This window comes from Siphateles boraxobius, unplaced genomic scaffold, assembly GCF_051911475.1.
Source record: "Siphateles boraxobius isolate OS27281-9 unplaced genomic scaffold, OSU_SipBor_1 92, whole genome shotgun sequence".
NCBI lineage: Eukaryota > Metazoa > Chordata > Actinopteri > Cypriniformes > Leuciscidae > Siphateles > Siphateles boraxobius.
The window spans coordinates 2,477,077-2,496,552 of record NW_027509222.1 but is presented as its reverse complement, the minus strand read 5'-3'; the positions used below and the strand labels follow the sequence as shown (position 1 = coordinate 2,496,552).

The following is a 19,476-nucleotide window of genomic DNA, read 5'->3' as shown; positions in this document are numbered from 1 at the left end:
ACTAATCCCATTACCCTCAGATTTGTTCAGCTACCATCACACTTTGATGTGGGGATCAGAGATTAAATAAATAACTCCACAGGTAACTTGCAACTTAATGTTTCAAACAGAGATGGCGATATGGAGGCAAAATACTGCAGCTTTAATATAGACACATCATATTCTGCATATTAATATTCTGTCTGTGTCTGAGAGCAGCGTGTTCTCAGTGTGTCCAAAGGTGAAAAAAGAGAGATTATCATATTTCTGAGGAGATATTAGACTTTAATGAAATGAAGCCAAACCTGGTATACAGAATGCCCCAAAAACATATTTACAAGCCAGAGACAGCCAATTAAAGGGAGTTAGAAAGATCATTCGGTACAAACCAGTTAGTGAAAGTCCTGCTGGTACGCTACAGCTGTTCGTTTGAAAGAGTAGAAAAGAACTAGGCTCCGGGAAGAGATGATTAAATACAGGGACAATCGAGGAAGGCGGAAACACATCTGCAGCTGTCACTACAATATACATCGCAAGAATAAACTGCAAAGTAACTCTACTGCTCAAGCTGCAGAAGGAGAAATGTATTCACATCAGGAGGATATAGAGACACATGTACTTATCAACAGACATATATATTACACTGCAGTCAGAAAGAGGAACTGCTGATCTTCATAGACATGGAATATTATTGGTCAATAGGCCTCATTCATGAACCACAAGCAGACTGAGTTTCTGTGCAAATCATTCGTAAAAGCAGTCAGTATGTGACAATTTACAGTTTCATTTGTGAACCTTTGTTTAATGATGTGACTATTTACTACAGAATGGTTTTAAATTCGCAAATTCACAATATTTGCAATATTTTAGGATTTATTATTACTCTTTTGTTACATGGTACAATTTACACAACAACCATTTAACTTTCATAAACCGTTGTGATTGTTTACCTCTGATTGGTTTTATTTTTGTTAATTTGCATGGTGCGAAAATGTATGGCAAAAAACTTTTTAACTCTCCAATGGCACGATCATTTACACAACAACAGTTTAAAGTCGGCATAAAATGAAAAATCACCCATTCTGTTTTCTCAATGCATGTTAAATATTTTATTGTGAACGATTCATAAAAAAAAAATGTTGCTTGTCATTGATCTTTGGATCTCTGGTGATGTATGCAGGCCTTGTCGCAATATGCACATCCTAAAATCCTAAAACTAAGTCCCTAAACTACATATTTTCTTTTTCTATAATTGTGGTCACAATATGGAAGAAAAAATCTGTCGCTACTTCAATTTCATAACAACTTATGAAACCATTTCATAAACTGTTGCATGTTACTATATAATTTATAAATGGCTATTTGTGTGGCAACTTGCACGGTGCAACAATTTACATAAAAAAAAAATTTGTTCACTGTAGAAAGTGTTCAGTTTACTTAAAAATGTGAGTAAACCCGTTGCCTTAAAATTATTATAAATAAACAATGCTTAATTGAAAAAATTACCTTTTTTTGACTAAAGGAGCATTGCGTAGCTTTTTACTTAAAAAAATCTTTAAGATAGAGTTTTCATTTGTACATTTATGAGCAAACCATAATGTAATAGAAAGAATGACACCTTAATGTCCACCACGGTTGCCTCTATCAGCCTGTAGACTCAATTGTGTGCTGAGGAGTCGGGTCCGAATTGGCGGGAAAATTCACAAAATGTGACGTCATGTGCGTTCTCGTCTACTTGGGCTTACATCCGGCCATTATTAAGCAGTGGCAAATCCGGCAATCGCTAGCAGTATCGTGAATCAAATGGACTCTGTGGACGGAAAGAAGCGACCAGCCTCCAGTACAATCCAGACACCCACGGCAACTCCTCGTAAGTTTAAAAATAAAAGCCTCATCTACTGCGGCCAAGATAGAGAGTGACCGGCGTCGGGCAAAGACAAGAGTCAACATTGGAGCGGCTCTGGATTCTTGGATTCTTGGAGGGAGCTCCGGTCAGCGCTGGGTATAAAAACAGACCCCGAGCTGGCTTTCTTTTTACTGCAAAGGTAAGACATAGTTACAGGCCATTTTGCAATATATATTAATTTATTGTTTTTGTGGTTTTTGTTTTTATTGTTTATGAGTGTGTGCACCGAGAACAAGCATGAGACTGGCCGCCGTTCTCTAACGGCCACTGGTGTCAGTAACGGTTAGAAATTTCAGAACCTACGCAATGCTCCTTTAAGCATGAAGTTTATTTACTTAATAATTTTATGGCAATGGGTTTCCTCAATTTTTTTAAGTTAAGTCAACTGATCACTTTTTATAGTGATCAGTAAACCTTTACGCATTAATGTTTTTAAGAATAATTTACATAAAAAATGTTGCTTGTGATGGAGGAATGAGGCCCGATACAATACAAAAGAAATATATTAAAAACCAGGCTGTTTTTCCACTGAACAGCAGGTTGGTTGCAGTACTCAACTTTTCTAGGGGTAAACACAAACTGCTAGGGTGGATGGTCTGTATTGGACGGTCTGGCTTTCTCTCTCAACCTGTCTCTTTGTCCGTTCAGTTTTCAGGCAGTGAGGAAGACACCTCTCCTAAGGGATCCTGACAACAGAGATGCGACAGTCACCTCACTAACAGGCCCTGAGTCAGCACACATTACTCCTGCAAAGGCGTCCATTTCGCTTTTCATTTCCCAAAGTGTGTGTGGCAGGAGAGACAGATAGACAGAGTGAGAAAGAAAGAAAGGGGTCTGTGGGTTGTGGTTGGTAGCAGTCGCAGCAGATCATGGCGGGTCCCTGCATGGCAGAGATAATCCATGATCCTCTAGTTGGGTTGATGATTGTGTTTTTGTCACGCTTGTATTGATCTGTAAGTGTGATTTCAAGCATTCTGTCCTGGTTCTCCACAGAGGTTTAATCAAATCCAGTGCAGATAATCCCAATAAAATCCATCATCATTAACTCTGAATTTCCCACTTCTACACAAGCAAAAACAAAACAGCCAGTAATACATCTTGAGTCGTAACAACCGGACGACTGCAGTTGCATGCGACAGCTCCAGGTTGCTTCAAATCCTGTGTGCGCAAGGACAAAAACTCAGATCAGTTCAACATACACCCATGGAGGAACCATTCAAATCCTACAGGATAATGAACAATATTATTCGGTGCAAGTTGTCAATTCCAAAAATGATTAAAAACTATTGCAAAAAATTAAAATGCAACATGTTGTTTCAGTAATTTTATAAATGTAAATATATAAATTCTTTATAAAAAAAAAAAATATATATATATATATATATATATATATATATATCAAGTAGTGTGATACAAGATGTCAAAAGAATGCATTGTTTGCTTTGGGTTTATGTACACAAAAATAGCAGAAACTCATCTATTGCTACAGTTGTTACTCATATGTTGTGTTTAATTGTTTTTTAAAATGAATCCAAATAGGATCTAACAGGATAAAAGGAATATCATTTAACCCTCTGGTGCTGTCTGTTCGGTCATTAGTTTTTTACTTCATCAAAATGGTACGTAATTTGGAAAATGTTTTGGCACTTGCTGTGTGAACACACACACACACACACACACACACACACACACACACACACACACACACACACACACACACACACACACACACAAATAAAATCAAGGACATGATTTGAAAGAGTTCAATGATCCTGAAAAAAATAGTCACACTTGTATTGTTCACGGTCAAAAGTGACTGCGTTGGAAATGAATGGGAATATAATTTCATCTAGTGGAAGTGTTTGGTACTGCAGCCAACAAAATTTGTAACTTTTTTTCCAAGTTCACTTTTTGAAACTATTTTTACTTCAGCAATAATCTGCCAAGTGTCAACTCTAAAAAGAGACCAAACTTCAGTCAGTGCTCATCCGTGTAAGTTGGAAATGAAATTTCCAGGTCCAAGCTCAAAATGTCAACAAAAGGATTATAACTATTGCATAAATATAATTAAGTACCATCAAAATGCAATAAAAATACAAAACATTAAATAAAAAACATTGTCAAACTAAAATATAGTACAATCATATCATTAAAATAAAAAAACGGTCATTTTTGACCGACAGATGAACAGGACCAGAGTTAAAGAAAATATGGAAGCTGAAATACCAATGTGCAAGTAATTATGGTTTTAATTGCTGTAAACTGCAGTAGTTCCCTTTCAATACACAATAAACAGATGTCATGATTCATGTAATGTTCTTAATGTACTCAGCAATATCAGCCAGTGACTCACAAACCCCTAATACAGTAGTTTAGTCTCAGTCAGGGTCTAAAACTTTCTGAATCAATTATATTTTCCTCTAAAAAACGAGAATACGAGGGAGCCGAAAAGATTGTACACTCACCTCTGCAGGAGATGTCACAGACATCAAGGCCAAAGAATAAAGGCAAGAGAGAAGAATAAAAAGAGAAATAGAAACTGGGAGAAAGAAAGAAAGAAGGAAAGAAAGGAAGAAGTATTAAGCGAGGATAGGAAAATGAACAACATTAATATTAGAACAAACAACAGGAGACATGATCATTCTGCCAGCTCGTAACAACAGAAGTTATAAATCTGTCTCACCTTCTCCTCTAGATCTTTAATCTGTCTCCTCTGAATGTCAGTCTTATCTTCCAGGTCTCTGATCCTCTGCATTGAGAGAAACACTCATTTCAGTGTGATTATCTTCAGTGTGTTATCGCTCAGTAATCTCGCTGTAAAGCCGAGGTCAGTGATTACTGTACAGTAATCACAGCACTCAATAACATAAATACAGCGCCGTCCAAAAGTCTACTAGGCCACTAGTTGAATGCACAACTGAAAATAAAAAATGTAGGTTTTACTATATGCTTTGGTATTATATTAGGTATTTCCTGATTATTTGCTGCCCTCTTCTGTATATAACAGCTATTGCATCAGGTCTACATCACACGAAACCAACACATTTAAACAAGTATGAGAGGTTTGTATACACATTAACAGTCTTTTGTTTCTGACTCTTATTGAATATCATATTAAGCAGATTTAGGTTCCTGTAGGTGTTCAGTGGATTAAATGAATAGCAGATGATGAATACAATGATGATTGAGGGATGTGAAAATAAACATTCCTCAAAAGCCTGATGTATCATATTTGATACATACATTTAGCCATGCCAGCAAAATGCCCTCAACCACATCACAGAGCAACTGGATCTCCTAGATTTCCCTCCAGTCCTTACACATTTTAAGAAAAACAAAAAAGGAACAAACTTTATATGATAAACTTAAAATTATTCAGTGTGCCCTGTCTCTTTGAAAGTGCGGCACATGCATTTAAATTAAGTTGTAGAGAAGGTGTGCTGTGTGTTGTTGTGCGCCGGACCTGATGTGCCTGATGGAGCAGCTCCATCCGCTCCTGCAGAACTTGACAGTCGTACTCTCGACTCTTGCGAAGCATCTGTCTGCGCAGTCTCTCCACGGCCGAGCGCAACTCGTCCTTCTGCAGCTCGTCCAGAGGTTCTCCGTACTTGATCACTTTATCCTGCTGCAGTGCGTTGTACAGAGTAGCCTCCAACTCCTGGATTTGCTGTTGCACACACACACACACACACACACACACACATACAGATACAGATTGTGACGGTAAGGTTCTCTTGCATTGCATTTTAAAAAATTACAACAAAGTATATACTGTATATATACTATACTTTATACTATATATACTATACTTTATACTATGTATACATACACACACACACGCGTACAGTTACAGATTGTGACGGTAAGGTTCTCGCATTGCATTTAAAAAAATTACAATAAAGTATATACTCTATATACTATACTTTATACTATATATACTATACTATATACACACGTACAGTTACAGATTGTGACGGTAAGGTTCTCTTGCATTGCATTTAAAAAATTACAATAAAGTATATACTGTTTATATACTATACTTTATACTATACATATACACACACACACATATATATATTATTATAGAGGTTATATACGTGTCTTTAACTACTATGTCATTACATCAACAACAAACAAAACAAATGTCTGGTATAATGTACTTATTGTGTTCATTTTGTATTGCAAAACACTTTTGCTGTTATTGAAGTAGGATACGGGTAAGCTTAGGGACAGGTTTGGGGGTATAGTTAGGTTTAAAAGAGTTAGTTCACCCAAAAATGAGTCACGTCATCATTTACTCATTTGAGCCATAAGACTTTCGTTCATCTTCGAAACACAAATGAAGATATTTAAATTAAATCTGAGAGATCTCTGTCCATGCAGAGTCACTCTACGTGACTACCAAAAAGTTCATAAAGAGATCATAAAACTAATCCATATGAATTGAGCGGTTTAGTCCAAATTTTCTGAAGAGACTAAATACCTTTATATAATGAACAGATTTAATTTAGGCTTTTATTCACATATAAACATTGATCAGTGAACATAAACAGAAGCTCAAAAGTACTTGCTTGATGTGCAAGAGCAAACCTCTTTTGTTCTCGCATGTACTGTATATGGTCTTATGTGAATAAAAGCCTAAATTAAATCTGTTCATCATGTGAAGCGATCGAGTATCTTCAGAAAATTTGGACTGAAACGCTTGATTCATACGGATTCGTTTTACGATCTCTTCATTAAGTGGTAGTTGCTTTGACTGTCAATGGAGATATACTGTATATCTTCATTTGTGTTTCGAAGACGAACCAAACTCTTACAGGTTTTGAACGTCATGAGGGTGTGAGGGTGTGTAAATCATGACAGTAATTATATGCAGGTATTTTTCTGAGTAGTGTACAGTGTAACAAAAACAAGTGTACACTGCAGTCTATCAATTGATTAATTTGATTGTTAGTACATTGTATTTAAAGACACAATATAAAGTGGGAGCATATTTTTACTTTTTTGTTTAAAATCAAATAATAGTTGGAGATGGTTGCTTTGGTTCATGGTTTAGAGCACCAATGCAGAAAATATAGTGCCAAAATACGCTTTAGAACAAAGAAAACGTTTGTGGCTCCTGTTGTAGAGTGAACGTGTCCATGTGAATTTTGACAAGGCAAACCTTTCGTGGCACTATAATGAAAATCTATTTGACTACGAAACTAAATGTTAAATAAAAACACTAAAAATGGTACATCATTAACAGAGGAAGAGTATACCGCTATGTCTTTCTAACAGACTCGACAACACAAAATATCAAAATTAACACAACATATACCACTTTCTAAAACAGAACATCATAGAAATTGTTTCACTGAAGTTCATAAAAGGAAGAAATGCCTGAAAATGGATCAATAATTTACCATATAAGCCTGGTCTAGCGCCTGCTTCCTGTAGTCCAGTTCCTCCTCAAGATATCCCTTCTGTTTGCAGAACATCTCCTGCAAGTCAACCGTCAGCGTTTTTATAAGCAGCATTTGTATGCATGTGGTAGGTGCAATTAAAACATTAGTCTGAGTGTGCCAAATTTAATTACTTAAAGGAGAACTCCGGGCAATTTTTAAGTTAAGTCTCGTGGGAACTCAGTTGTAGCCAAAGGTAAATAGTTGTGATCATAGATATCATATAGAGACTAGATGCCTTATTGGCCGCTGGAAACCGAGAAATCCGGCCGCCATCTTGAACCGGTCGTATTCCTAGTTTCGTTGCGTGGCAGCAGATAAGATGCCAGAGCATTTTGGAGCATTTTCCTGTTCTAATCGCCGGACCATCGAACATAGGGCTTTTCACAAGTAAGTCTTAACATTACCGTACTATTGGTTGTATTTTGTGAATAGAATTACCAGATAATCGAGAAGGAGCAAGAATATTTGCTATTACTGTACTGAAATCGTTGTGAAATGCTGTTTACTGCATCAGCCGGTGTTCACCCGGCATGGAGAGGTGGGGTAACTGTTAAAGTAATAATTACAACAGCTTCTAGGTTATCAGATAAGCATTCAACTGCCCTGTTGTATAGGTTATTTGTGTTTGCGCACATGATATCAGGAAGCAATGTAATAGGCTACACGCATGACAGCGATGCGCAAATTGAGTTACCCCTCCAACTTCTAGTGTTATTGATAACCTATATCTTATCACATGCGATTTGGCTATTGATATTACAGAAGTCCTGTGGTAAAATTACATTATTAACCTACTCTATCTACCCTTGTAAAGTTAATCCGAATAGGGCTTTCGTCTCGACATTTTCCCCTCCCACATCCACATACAATAAAAAAGGTAGGCCCTATAGGCTTAATGTTGTCCGAATTTAATTTTTAGAAATTACTGATGCAAACACGTTGAACAGCTTCTTCTCAATTTTTATTACAGGTGGCTGCGTTCGGTGGATGCGTTCTGTGTGTGTGTGTGTGTGTGTGTGTGTGTGTGAGAGAGAGAGAGAGAGAGACTGTTCGTGTTTGTTTGTTTGTGTGTCTGTTCGTGTGTAGTCTATGTGCGTGTCACAAATCATAAATTGTTTCTTCAACTTATTAAAATATCTTACTTTACTGCAACTATCTGTTTCTGCTTGTTTATTATATTTATAGTGAGTGATTTATAAAATACATTATATCCTTCATCACACATAATGTGTCTGGTCACTTTATATCTTATATCAGAATATTATATTACTGTTAAGCCTACTATGGATATTAAAATACGCCGAACCATGTATCCAGTATCATAGCTACATGAATGACCTTTGCAGCAAAAAAAAACGCGTGAAAATCCGTTCAGTATTCAGTGAGATATGATTAATTTAATGCACTGACAGCTCATTTCACCTGCCATTCAGATTACATTCAGCGGAGCGGATGACCGGTTTAAGATGGCGGCTCCAATTCTCGTCCGTGCCAATATACAGTAGCGGTCGATAGGGCGTCTACCTAAATGATGTCTATGGTTGTGATGGGAAGTCCGGTTCTTTTCCGCGAACCGGTTCTTTCGGACAGTTCATTTCAATGAACCGGTTCAAGAAATGGTTTGCGTTTGTGCCGTTCCGAAATATGGCAACAGAATTCGAAAATAAAATAACTTATTTTCATCGACAACTAACAAATTTTCTTCATATGAGTTTGCTTACTTGTTTTGCCAAAGCTTAACATGTCCACCCTGTCGGCATAAAATATACTGGAAGTGATTCAAATACAATAAATTTCCAAATATGTACGCTTTAATATACCAAATTCTCTTCAACAACCAGACTAACTATTTACCTAGTCACAGTTTGTTGTAAGCTAATATGCTAATTTAAAGCTCACCCTGTCGTTGTTCCAAAATGTCCACCCTGTCGGCCACTTAGACTCGATAGGGTGGACATACACATGACAGGGTGGACATAGCATTCATTTGTAGTTAATATTGCAATTTATAGAAATGTTATATTACATTTTATGGAAAGATATAATATAATATAACTAGATAATATTTTGTTATATAAAAAAACATAAAATCATTGCTGTTCTCAGGACATGTCTCTGAGTGCGGCAGAAATTGCGGCAGAAAGTGCCCGGCAATACCAGTTTGGGGCAAATTGTTCCACGTGTTGTAAATGTTACAAATTGACAGAATTTATTTACTACAATATTTATTGGCCACAAATAAAAAACTAATTGTTACATTTAATGTACTTGCCTTTTCATGTTTTGTTATTATAAATTTCCTTATGTTTACATTTTGCTGAAAAGACGGGCAGGTTTTTGAACTTCCTGCCTTTTTCATCTCAACCAGAGAGGCCATTCTCAGTTATATCAATGTGATTGAGAATGTAATTATTTATTAATTTTGAATAAATGTTTCATTGTCATATTTTGTTATGCTTTTTGTGTTCTGCTTTATGTGTCCACTCCATCGTGTGCTTGTCCACCCTGTCATCTTGGTATTTTTAAATAATGTTTAAAATAATAATCTAATCATACCTATATACTCCATTGTGCTAGGTGTGGGGGCAATAACATGCAAACAAAAAACTGCATCCAAATAATCAAATATTTCTCCAAATAAGAAAAAATACATGTGCGAGTTGTATGAGTTTCTTTAAAAACACATGATTTACATAAAATCTTTTATGTATTTATAATTTTAAAGCAAACAAATAACCCTGTTTAGGAAGGGACATCATACCTTTCAGAAAGTATCATTTGTATCTTAATGCAATGAAAACATATTTAACAGTTATTTATATGTCCACGACAGGGAGGACATATCTATGCTTTATGCTCTAAAAAATGGCCCATAATTAAAAAAAAAATGTGTGGGAGCTCAGATAATATATTTATTATAGTATTTGAGTGTCTCTTATTATGACATGACATAAAGCGAATGGTAAAATCAAATCAAAATGTTTGAGTATTGTGAGGGTTGAAAGGCACTCTATGGTGATATTGACCCGTAAACTTTATTTATCCTTCCATTTGGGCGCTGTGTTGTGTCTGTGTAGTCATCCTTGTACGCCACAAACGCGAACCATTTCTTCTTCACCCGCACACTGCTATTTACCTTTGGCTACAACTGAGTTCCCACGAGACTTCAGCGCGAGACTACAGCTAGCCGTCTAAAACACTATTTAGGTGAATTTAAACAATGGCTAAGTTGCTAAACGCATCTTGTTCAGCTGCTAGGGAGCTCTGGGCATTTGCGGGAACAGCTCCGTGTTGCAATCACCAATCCGGTTCGTTTTTTTTTCTATAGACAGTACTCACAAAGATATAACGATCAAGATTAACTTAAAAATTGCCAGGAGTTCTCCTTTAATTCAACAACTTAATGAAACTGATAGACCCGTAACATATAATGCAAGCCCTGTGTATTATCCTAAACGTTAAGTCCACCAAAAAACGACTATTAGTGAAAGAATAACAATGATAGATTTTTCATTTAGCTTTTAAACAAGTTGAGTCTTGAACTCCCAGACCCAAGTAACACACATATCTGAGTGTTCTGTGCAGATGACTAATGCAAATATAAATCTGCAGAAACCTATTTTGCTTATTTCGTAAATGTCAAACCTTTTAAACTTTTTTTTTGGATGTATTTTTAAAAACAGAGGAATTCATTAAATTTACATATTAAAAAATATTCGTTCATCAGATGAATAATACGTAGGCTACTGTACACTTCTACCTGACTGAATTTACATTACTCAATATCTTAAACTTTTAATCTGAAGGCTTATGCCTAAATGTTTAAATCTGGTTTTGTATTTAAAACTGTGTGTGAAGCAGGGCGGGGCCGAGAGCCGCGAGAACGGAGCGAAGCCAGTGGCGCGACTGTTAATGAGCTACTTTTTCTAAAATTGTATTATATCTTTATATATAAATTGATGATTTAAAGTGGATAGTAAAGTGGCATACATGGGTTAAGAAATTACATTGGTTGTTATTAAATAACAACAAAATGGTTATTTTTTATTATTCTAAAATGTGTCCAAACTTTGAAGTGGTACTGTACGTAAAACAAGTAATGTGTTAAGATAAGACTTGTTGTTCGTACCATCTCGAGCTCGAGGTCCATCATCTTCTGATGCAGAGCTGCTTCTGTTCCTTCAATCTGCTGAATCCACTAAACCACAACAGACACAAATACACACAGTCTGTCAATCTCTTCATTGCACATCATTTCATTGGTCTACAATTTTTAAGAAGTCGTCTGTTTCAGATTAATCAGATGAGATTGTGCTATTAATTATCTATTTCAATGTGCTGAATTATAATGTAACAATTAAAACAACTGATTGGCTAAGTTTTTACATTTTTAAAACGTTTACACTCTGCATTAGTTCAGCAGAGTGATGTAAGCTTCGTTATGATTGCATCATCCATGACTTCTAGGAATAACACAATGCAATTCATACCAGCTTCAGATTGCATCATTCATTGTTTTGCATAAAAAAAGTACTATCCAAACCCAGTCATAGATTTATTCATAGGTCTAGTCAAAGATGTATTTTAGTCATTTCTGATTTCAACTAAGATCCCTCCTCTTCATTACTCAAGTATCCTCCACCATTCCCAAGTCAAGGGTCGTATACTGACCCAATAGCATATCTTGAAAACCAAAGCCAATCAACAATTTTAAGCATCATTTTCATTTCGAATTAGTAAAGATTGACATTTATTTCAGAAGCATTTTGGCTGTAGATCAGAGTTATTATTTTCCTTTACTAACAGATTGAGAAAAGTAAATGTACAGGCATATGTATATGTAAGAAAAGTATAATGACAGTTAGACATTCAGTGACTGTTTTTGGTTCTCTCTATGTACTTAAATAACCTGAAACAGGAACCCACGTACCTTCTCAGCAAGAGACAGCACAGTACTCGCTTGAATAATGGCCACTTGCTCCTCATTCCTCAAGTTCTGTGTAAAGCCAGAAACACATACTGTGCATTTACACTACAACTGGTAATAATCTAGCTTATGACAGAAAGAAAGAGGTTGCATGGATTTTGTTTTGTGACGTACCCCGTTATCCCCGAGTATATCCAACAGCTTGATGAGGTCTGGTATACACACGTCCTGTTGAGAAGATGACAGCAGAACTGGCTCATGAGTTCTTACTGTTATTAAAAACGAAGTGGCAGTTAATGAATCCATACTTACCTTCACTCCCTCCTTTATACAGTAGATCTGTAGTGCACTCACTCCCTCAGAGAAAGGATGGATTTGAAGGTTAAACGGAGGCGATCTCCTCTCACGCTCCTGACAGATTACATCAAACACATGTTACACACTTACACAAACAGCTTTACAATGTGCACTCCAGTACAATGTCTCCACTATACCGTCCACATAGATAATAGATCATTTCATTACAGAAGGGTGTTGCATTTCTGTACTCCCACCACTAGATGGATGCATCCATTTGGGAATGTAAAACGAGATGAGAGACAAACACTGTTTTTGTTTGTCTAGAGCAGTGGTCAAAACTGGTTCATGACAGCAATGGTTACTCACAATCACTTCGTCTTTTGTGATTTTGCCTTCAAAATAAAAGTATGAGAACGTTTTTACAGCAATGTTTTATTTTGAGGTGAATTGAGAGCTTTTAATTAAAAAAAAATTCTGAAAGACATTCAAAATAGTCTGTGGATCGCTTCGATGCAGATACGGCTTTGCATTCAAAAAACTGGGTAAGATGAACGCACAGTTGTCTTTCCATTCTTCTTTTTATGCCCTATTTTCGCTGTCAACTTTCCTCTTTAAGCCCTTTGCACACTGAGTCCGAAATTTTCGTATGCGTTTTTTCGTATTCGTGATTCGGTGCCTCTGAATTGTCAAAACACCATTCAAACTGCTTGCTACGGATTCGAAAAACGCAGAAAATCGAACCCGATCCGATTTTTTTTTGTGGCGAACGAAAGATTCGTAGACAGTGTGCAAGCGTGATTGACATAACGTGAGGTCGATTTTTTTTTTTTTAACGTGCGAAAATTTCGGATGCGAATTTCAATGGCCTTTGACTCTATCATTGTGCGATTTTCTCTCACCAGCTAGCTTACATGTTAACATCACTCTCTGCACTCAATGTAATGGCGTAACTTTCCTCCAGCACGCAAACAATTAAAAAAATGCAGTTTAGTACGTGAGGATGCCAAGGAATAATAAAGAGTGTAAAAGTAGACTACATCGAATAATTATAACAATAAGTTAGCTCCATTGTGTATCTTAACAAGCAAATTCAAATAATACACATTTATTATTCACAATATGGAAAGAGGAAATAAAACATAGTTTGTTAAGTGCATGACTCAAACATGCCATTAATGGGCTTATTCATTTTATTTTTTAAGTTATTTTTATCCATTCCGCATCTCCCACATATGTGTGTTTTAGCAAGTCGGTCTGTGTTGCAAGTTGGTGGATGAAGATACTTGCCAGGTTACGTGTCACTACTGCATTATTAATTTATCCAGTGTAAAACCCGGACACCACCACACACATGTAGCTTTTTGTTAATGACTCTCCTACTACAGGATCACAGAGTAATAGCTCACTACCAGTTACACAAGACACTGTAACAGTCTGTCACAGGCAATTCTAGTTGCATTTTTCATCAATTCATTTCTTAAATTATCCTTTAACTATGTTCTGGCCCAACATCTAGTGGCGAATTTTTTTGGGGGCCCGATGCCAAACTTACTTGCTCCAGGAAGTACATTTGTAAGATACCAAAGCAGTCCCGTACAGTATATTTCATTGGACCCCCTATGGTCAAAATCGCAGCGCGAGGATGGAAAAGCCAGATTTGAACACCACTATCCTGCTCTCCCAGTATGCTAGAATAGCCATCTAAAGGAAACTGTAACACTGCTAAATGGCAGTAATTTTACAGAAACCTCCAATAACCAGGAGTAATGATTAGGTAAACTTAATAAGTTAACTTGTAGTTTGTAACTCAGAAACTTGTAGTTACAAGAATGTATTTTATGTCACAATTTAAAGGGGACCTATTATGCAAAATTCACTTTTGTATTGTTTTAGAACATATTTATGTGTCCGCATGGTAGAAAATCCATTCACTCAGTTTGTTACTTTCTTCATAAATCTGAAACAGTGTCTCAAAATGAGCCGTTCAGGAATGTGATTCAATATAACGTCACAATGGGAACAAGCCCCGCCCACGATCACAGAGACTCCGCCCTATTAGCTTAGCTCCGCCCCTCCGTGAGCTGCACACAGTCAGCCGTGTTTATCTCCTCGCCAGAGCATTCAAGTAAGAAATATATTCATATTAAAGCTACTAAATTTATTCAGTCAAGAGCAGTGAGTGATTTTTCTTTAGATTCATATTAACATCATATATAGCAGTGGGAACTATATTACGCTGCTTTCACTTTAATACACAGATCTAATATACACATGTGATTTCTTTCCCTGTTGCGTACGTTCACAGACATAACCGACTGTTTATGTGAGCTCTGTGTGTTTTTGACATAACCTTGCATGTATTTGATAGTTTGCTTCGGATGTGTGAGCTCAGAAAACCATATATCAGATGTTTAGACTGATTTGGCTTTAAAATGCATGTGGATAATAAGCTTTCATGAGGGTGAAGAACTACAATGTCATGTGAGTGTGACCTTGTATCAGAGACACAAGCTGTAAAGGCTCCGCCTTCTTCTGGAAAGGGGGCGGAGCATCAGCTAATTTGCATTGAAAGACACATGCACGGAAACAGCATGTTTTTCCTTCCACTCAAAAATGGGACATGTTATAATAAATGATCTGTGGGGCATTTTGAGCTGAAACTTCACAGACACACTCTGTGGACACCTGAGGCTTATATTACATCTTGTTAAAAGGTGAATAATAGGTCCCGTTTAAGTAAGGCCACGTGAACGGCTGGTGCAACTGATTTGTGGACAGAGATAGAGCTCAAACCTCCAGCTCAAGTATGCGAAACTCCAGTAGTTCATTCTGATCTCTTGAGTCCTGTAGTTCCTGCTGCAGCTTTCCGTTTTCATTCTCCAACTTTTCAACCTGTCAAAGAAACATTACAAAATATGACTAATGGACCTTATGAAAGACTTTCATTGATTGTGCTTTATACAAATTAATTTTTTGAGTCCTACGAACCTCTCAGTATCTATATACTGTATACAGTATATAACTGTTGAATAGAAAGTTCCAAAGAACAGCAGAATTAGCTTGAAATAGAAATCTTTTGTATACTCTTTTTGTATAAATGTCTTTACTGTCACCTTTGAACAATGTAATGCATTTTTGCTGATTAAAAGTAATGTTTTAAAAATTAAAAGAAAAAAAAATCTACTCACTCCAGTCTTTTGACTAGCAGTGTATCGTGGTTTCCACAAAAGTATTAAGCAGCAACTGTTTTCAATACTGATAATAATAAGAAATGTTTCTTGAGCACCAAATCAGTAATATTAGAATGATTTCTGGTTACTGCTAATGATGCTGAAAATTCAGCTTTGATCACAGGAATAAATCACATTTTGTATTGTACCCTGATGCTATTACACTGTAACAAATAAATGCAGCCTTGGTGAGCATAAAAAGACTTCTTTCAAAATCATTATTCAAAATCATTCCCCATGTGGTGAAAATCCAGTTTTTAAAGTTGTTTTTATGTCTATGTGGTGTTTTTAATATGCTTAAAAACAAACCATGTGTCAACAGCAACAGCATTGCTGAGTATTTTCTCCTTAAAACTGCACTGAACCAAAGACAGTCTCAAAAACACGGTTTGAAATCGCTGGTGTTTCTGACGTCACAAACGACCTTGTAACCAATCAGATCAACGAGTGATCGTCAACGAGTGGATCTCTGAGCTGAGTGAGTGAGTGGAGGCGGGGCTCATTTGCATATTCATAGAACCGCATATACTAAATGAGGCAAGGGTGTCGAGTTACATTCAAGATATTTTAAGGCATGAAGAAATTTACTTTCACGGACAAAACATTGAAATATGTAATTTTGGAGATCAAAGATGAGTTTTAAGGGATACAATTATTGACTACAGGGGGACTTTAAAAGATCTTAAATATCTCAAACTTTTCAACATCTTAAATATTTTATATATATATTTTAACATGTTATTACAGTATACTTACATTTACCTGAATGTAACACTCTTGATCCTAAACTTGCCCCTGAACCTACCCTACAATTTTAAAGACACCAAATATAAAGTGAGACCCCGACATTTGCTGGAATATGATGACATTTGGTGATTTGTTTGTAATTGGTACTGCCACATTAGGGGCTTTCGCACTGGAGGAACCTTTTCATAGTTTCTAGAAGTATTGGCGTAAGTTCCCGGATTTTGCGCGTCCGCACCACAGCAACTGGGAACAATTTTACTTCTAGGAACTCGTTTTGGAGGAACTAATTTACTCCTACTTCAGAGTCGGTCTAAACCAGCGCTATAGGAACTACCAGTGACATAAGTGACGCTGATTGGCCGAACGCATGCGAGACACCAGCACACGCCATCTTTAAAAAGGCAGTGTAAACACAGATTACAACCCGAATTCCGGAAAAGTTGGGACGTTTTTTAAATTTGAATAAAATGAAAACTATACGACTTTCAAATCACATGAGCCAATATTTTATTCACAATAGAACATAGATAACATAACAAATGTTTAAACTGAGAAAATTTACACTTTTATCATATAAATGAGCCTTTTTCAAATTTGATGCCTGCTACAGGTCTCAAAATAGTTGGGACGGGGGCACGTTTACCATGGTGTAACATCTCCTCTTCTTTTCAAAACAGTTTGAAGACGTCTGGGCATCGAGTTTATGAGTGTCTGGAGTTTTGGTGTTGGAGTTTGGTCCCATTCTTGCCTTATATAGGTTTCCAGCTGCTGAAGTGTTCGTGGTCGTCTTTGACGCATTGTTCGTTCAATGATGCGCCAAATGTTCTCTATAGGTGAAAGATCTGGACTGCAGGCAGGCCAATTCAACACCCGGACTCTTCTACGATGTAGCCATGCAGTTGTAATAGCTGCAGTATGTGGTTTTGCTTTGTCCTGCTGAAATACACAAGGCCTTCCCTGAAATAGACGTCGTCTGGAGGGGAGCATATGTTGCTCTAAAACCTTTATATAGCTTTCAGCATTCATAGTGGCTTCCAAAACATGCAAGCTGCCCATACCGTATGCACTTATGCACCCCCATACCATCAGAGATGCTGGCTTTTGAACTGAACGCTGATAACACGATGGAAGGTCTCCCTCTTCTTTTGCCCGGAGGACACGGCGTCCGTGATTTCCAACAAGAATGTCAAATTTGGACTCGTCGGACCATAGAATACTTTTCCACTTTGAAATAGTCCATTTTAAATGAGCCTTGGCCCACAAGACACGACGGCGCTTCTGGACCATGTTCACATATGGCTTCCTTTTTGCACGATAGAGCTTTAGTTGGCATCTGCAGATGGCACGGCGGATTGTGTTTACCGACAGTGGTTTCTGGAAGTATTCCTGGGCCCATTTAGTAATGTCATTCACACAATCATGCCGATGAGTGATGCAGTGTCGTCTGAGGGCCCGAGGACCACGGGCATCCAATAAAGGTCTTCGACTTTGTCCCTTACGCACAGAGATTTCTCCAGTTTCTCTGAATCTTTTGATGATGTTGTGCACTGTAGATGATGAGATTTGCAAAGCCTTTGCAATTTGACGTTGAGGAATATTTTTTTTAAAGTGTTCCACAATCTTTTTACGCACTCTTTTACAGATTGGAGAGCCTCTGCCCATCTTTACTTCTGAGACACTCTACCTCTCTAAGACATCCCTTTTATAGCTAATGATGTTACAGACCTGATATAAATTAACTTAATTAGTTGCTAGATGTTCGCCCACCTGAATCCTTTCTAATTTTTTGTTGCTTTTTCAACCATTTGTTGCCCCCGTCCCAACTATTTTGAGACCTGTAGCAGGCATCAAATTTGAAATGAGCTCATTTAGTGGATAAAAGTGTAAAATTTCTCAGTTTAAACATTTGTTATGTTATCTATGTTCTATTGTGAATAAAATATGTGATTTGGCTCATGTGATTTGAAAGTCTTATAGTTTTCATTTTATTCAAATTTAAAAAACGTCCCAACTTTTCCGGAATTCGGGTTGTATATAGCCTATATATTTACTCCAGGAACTAACTCTACAAACATGTTAAACAGTGATAAATGAAGCTCTAAACCTTTACACTGGGGAGAAAATTCAACTTTAAGGGGACCAAGAAAAACATGATTATGTATTCCTGCTCAGCAACACTGAACATCAACCACACAGCAAACGCTAATAACTTTTCATTACCGTCTACTTTCTATGTATAACAGTTCTATCTAAAACGTATTAGACAGGACTGTTAGACAGATCGTAAACTAATGAACACGGAGAATGCTGTTTGCTCAGGCTCTGGCTGCCGTTCTCAGTGCTGCCAAAATAAAGGTCACAACAACGAGCGTGTCTTACTTCACTTCAGAGTTCATACTGGCGGTGGAAATTCAACCAGGAAAACGTTCCTATGGGAATCATTAGTTCTGTCAGGACCACTATCGTCAAATACGGTTGACAATTAGCATACAGTTAGGATTGGTGGTACGGTTCTGTTCTGGGCAAAAACTCCCTGCGCATCAATGCAGCCTAGCATGGACAAGAGCAGCAATAACCTACTTAGGGTAAACAGAACACAACCAACATGAATGTATTGCAGATATCATTAATTCAATATTTTAATGTACAACATAATAAGAGAATTTATTCTGATTGAAATGGGAATCAGAAAGTCAAATCCTGACTGAGAGAGGTGGAGCTGGGGAGGGAGGAGGGTAATCTGCTCCTGAGAAACGCTACAGCTGCCGATAATACTGAAGAGCTTATATATGTATACAGTGATAGACGTCGCATTCCTATAGGTAGACGTGTATCAGCTGAGAGTCACTGATGCGAGCTTGACTAACGTGACCTGCCAGAACTGACGCTACGCTTGATGTCTCGGGGAACCATCCTGGTGGCTCGTTCCTAGAAGCATCC

At 37.1% G+C, this 19,476-nt stretch overlaps 1 protein-coding gene across 2 annotated transcripts in view; it reads right to left on the bottom strand.

Annotated features, from left to right (window-relative positions):
* Positions 1–243: 243 nt before the first annotated feature.
* Positions 244–19,476, bottom strand: part of jakmip2 (janus kinase and microtubule interacting protein 2) — a 51,794-nt gene continuing 32,561 nt past the window's right edge. Inside the window, exons 13-22 of one of the 2 annotated variants that reach the window (XM_077224800.1) lie at positions 15,353–15,451; positions 12,572–12,670; positions 12,434–12,487; positions 12,263–12,328; positions 11,462–11,530; positions 7,291–7,368; positions 5,349–5,552; positions 4,569–4,634; positions 4,351–4,424; positions 244–3,043 (exon numbers count right to left, since the gene is read on the bottom strand). In XM_077224800.1, coding sequence (XP_077080915.1) covers positions 4,374–4,424; positions 4,569–4,634; positions 5,349–5,552; positions 7,291–7,368; positions 11,462–11,530; positions 12,263–12,328; positions 12,434–12,487; positions 12,572–12,670; positions 15,353–15,451 — 786 coding nt within the window. In that variant the 3' untranslated portion in view covers positions 244–3,043; positions 4,351–4,373. The remainder of the gene's footprint in view (positions 3,044–4,350; positions 4,425–4,568; positions 4,635–5,348; positions 5,553–7,290; positions 7,369–11,461; positions 11,531–12,262; positions 12,329–12,433; positions 12,488–12,571; positions 12,671–15,352; positions 15,452–19,476) is intronic. The other variant, XM_077224799.1, reaches the window with a different exon arrangement.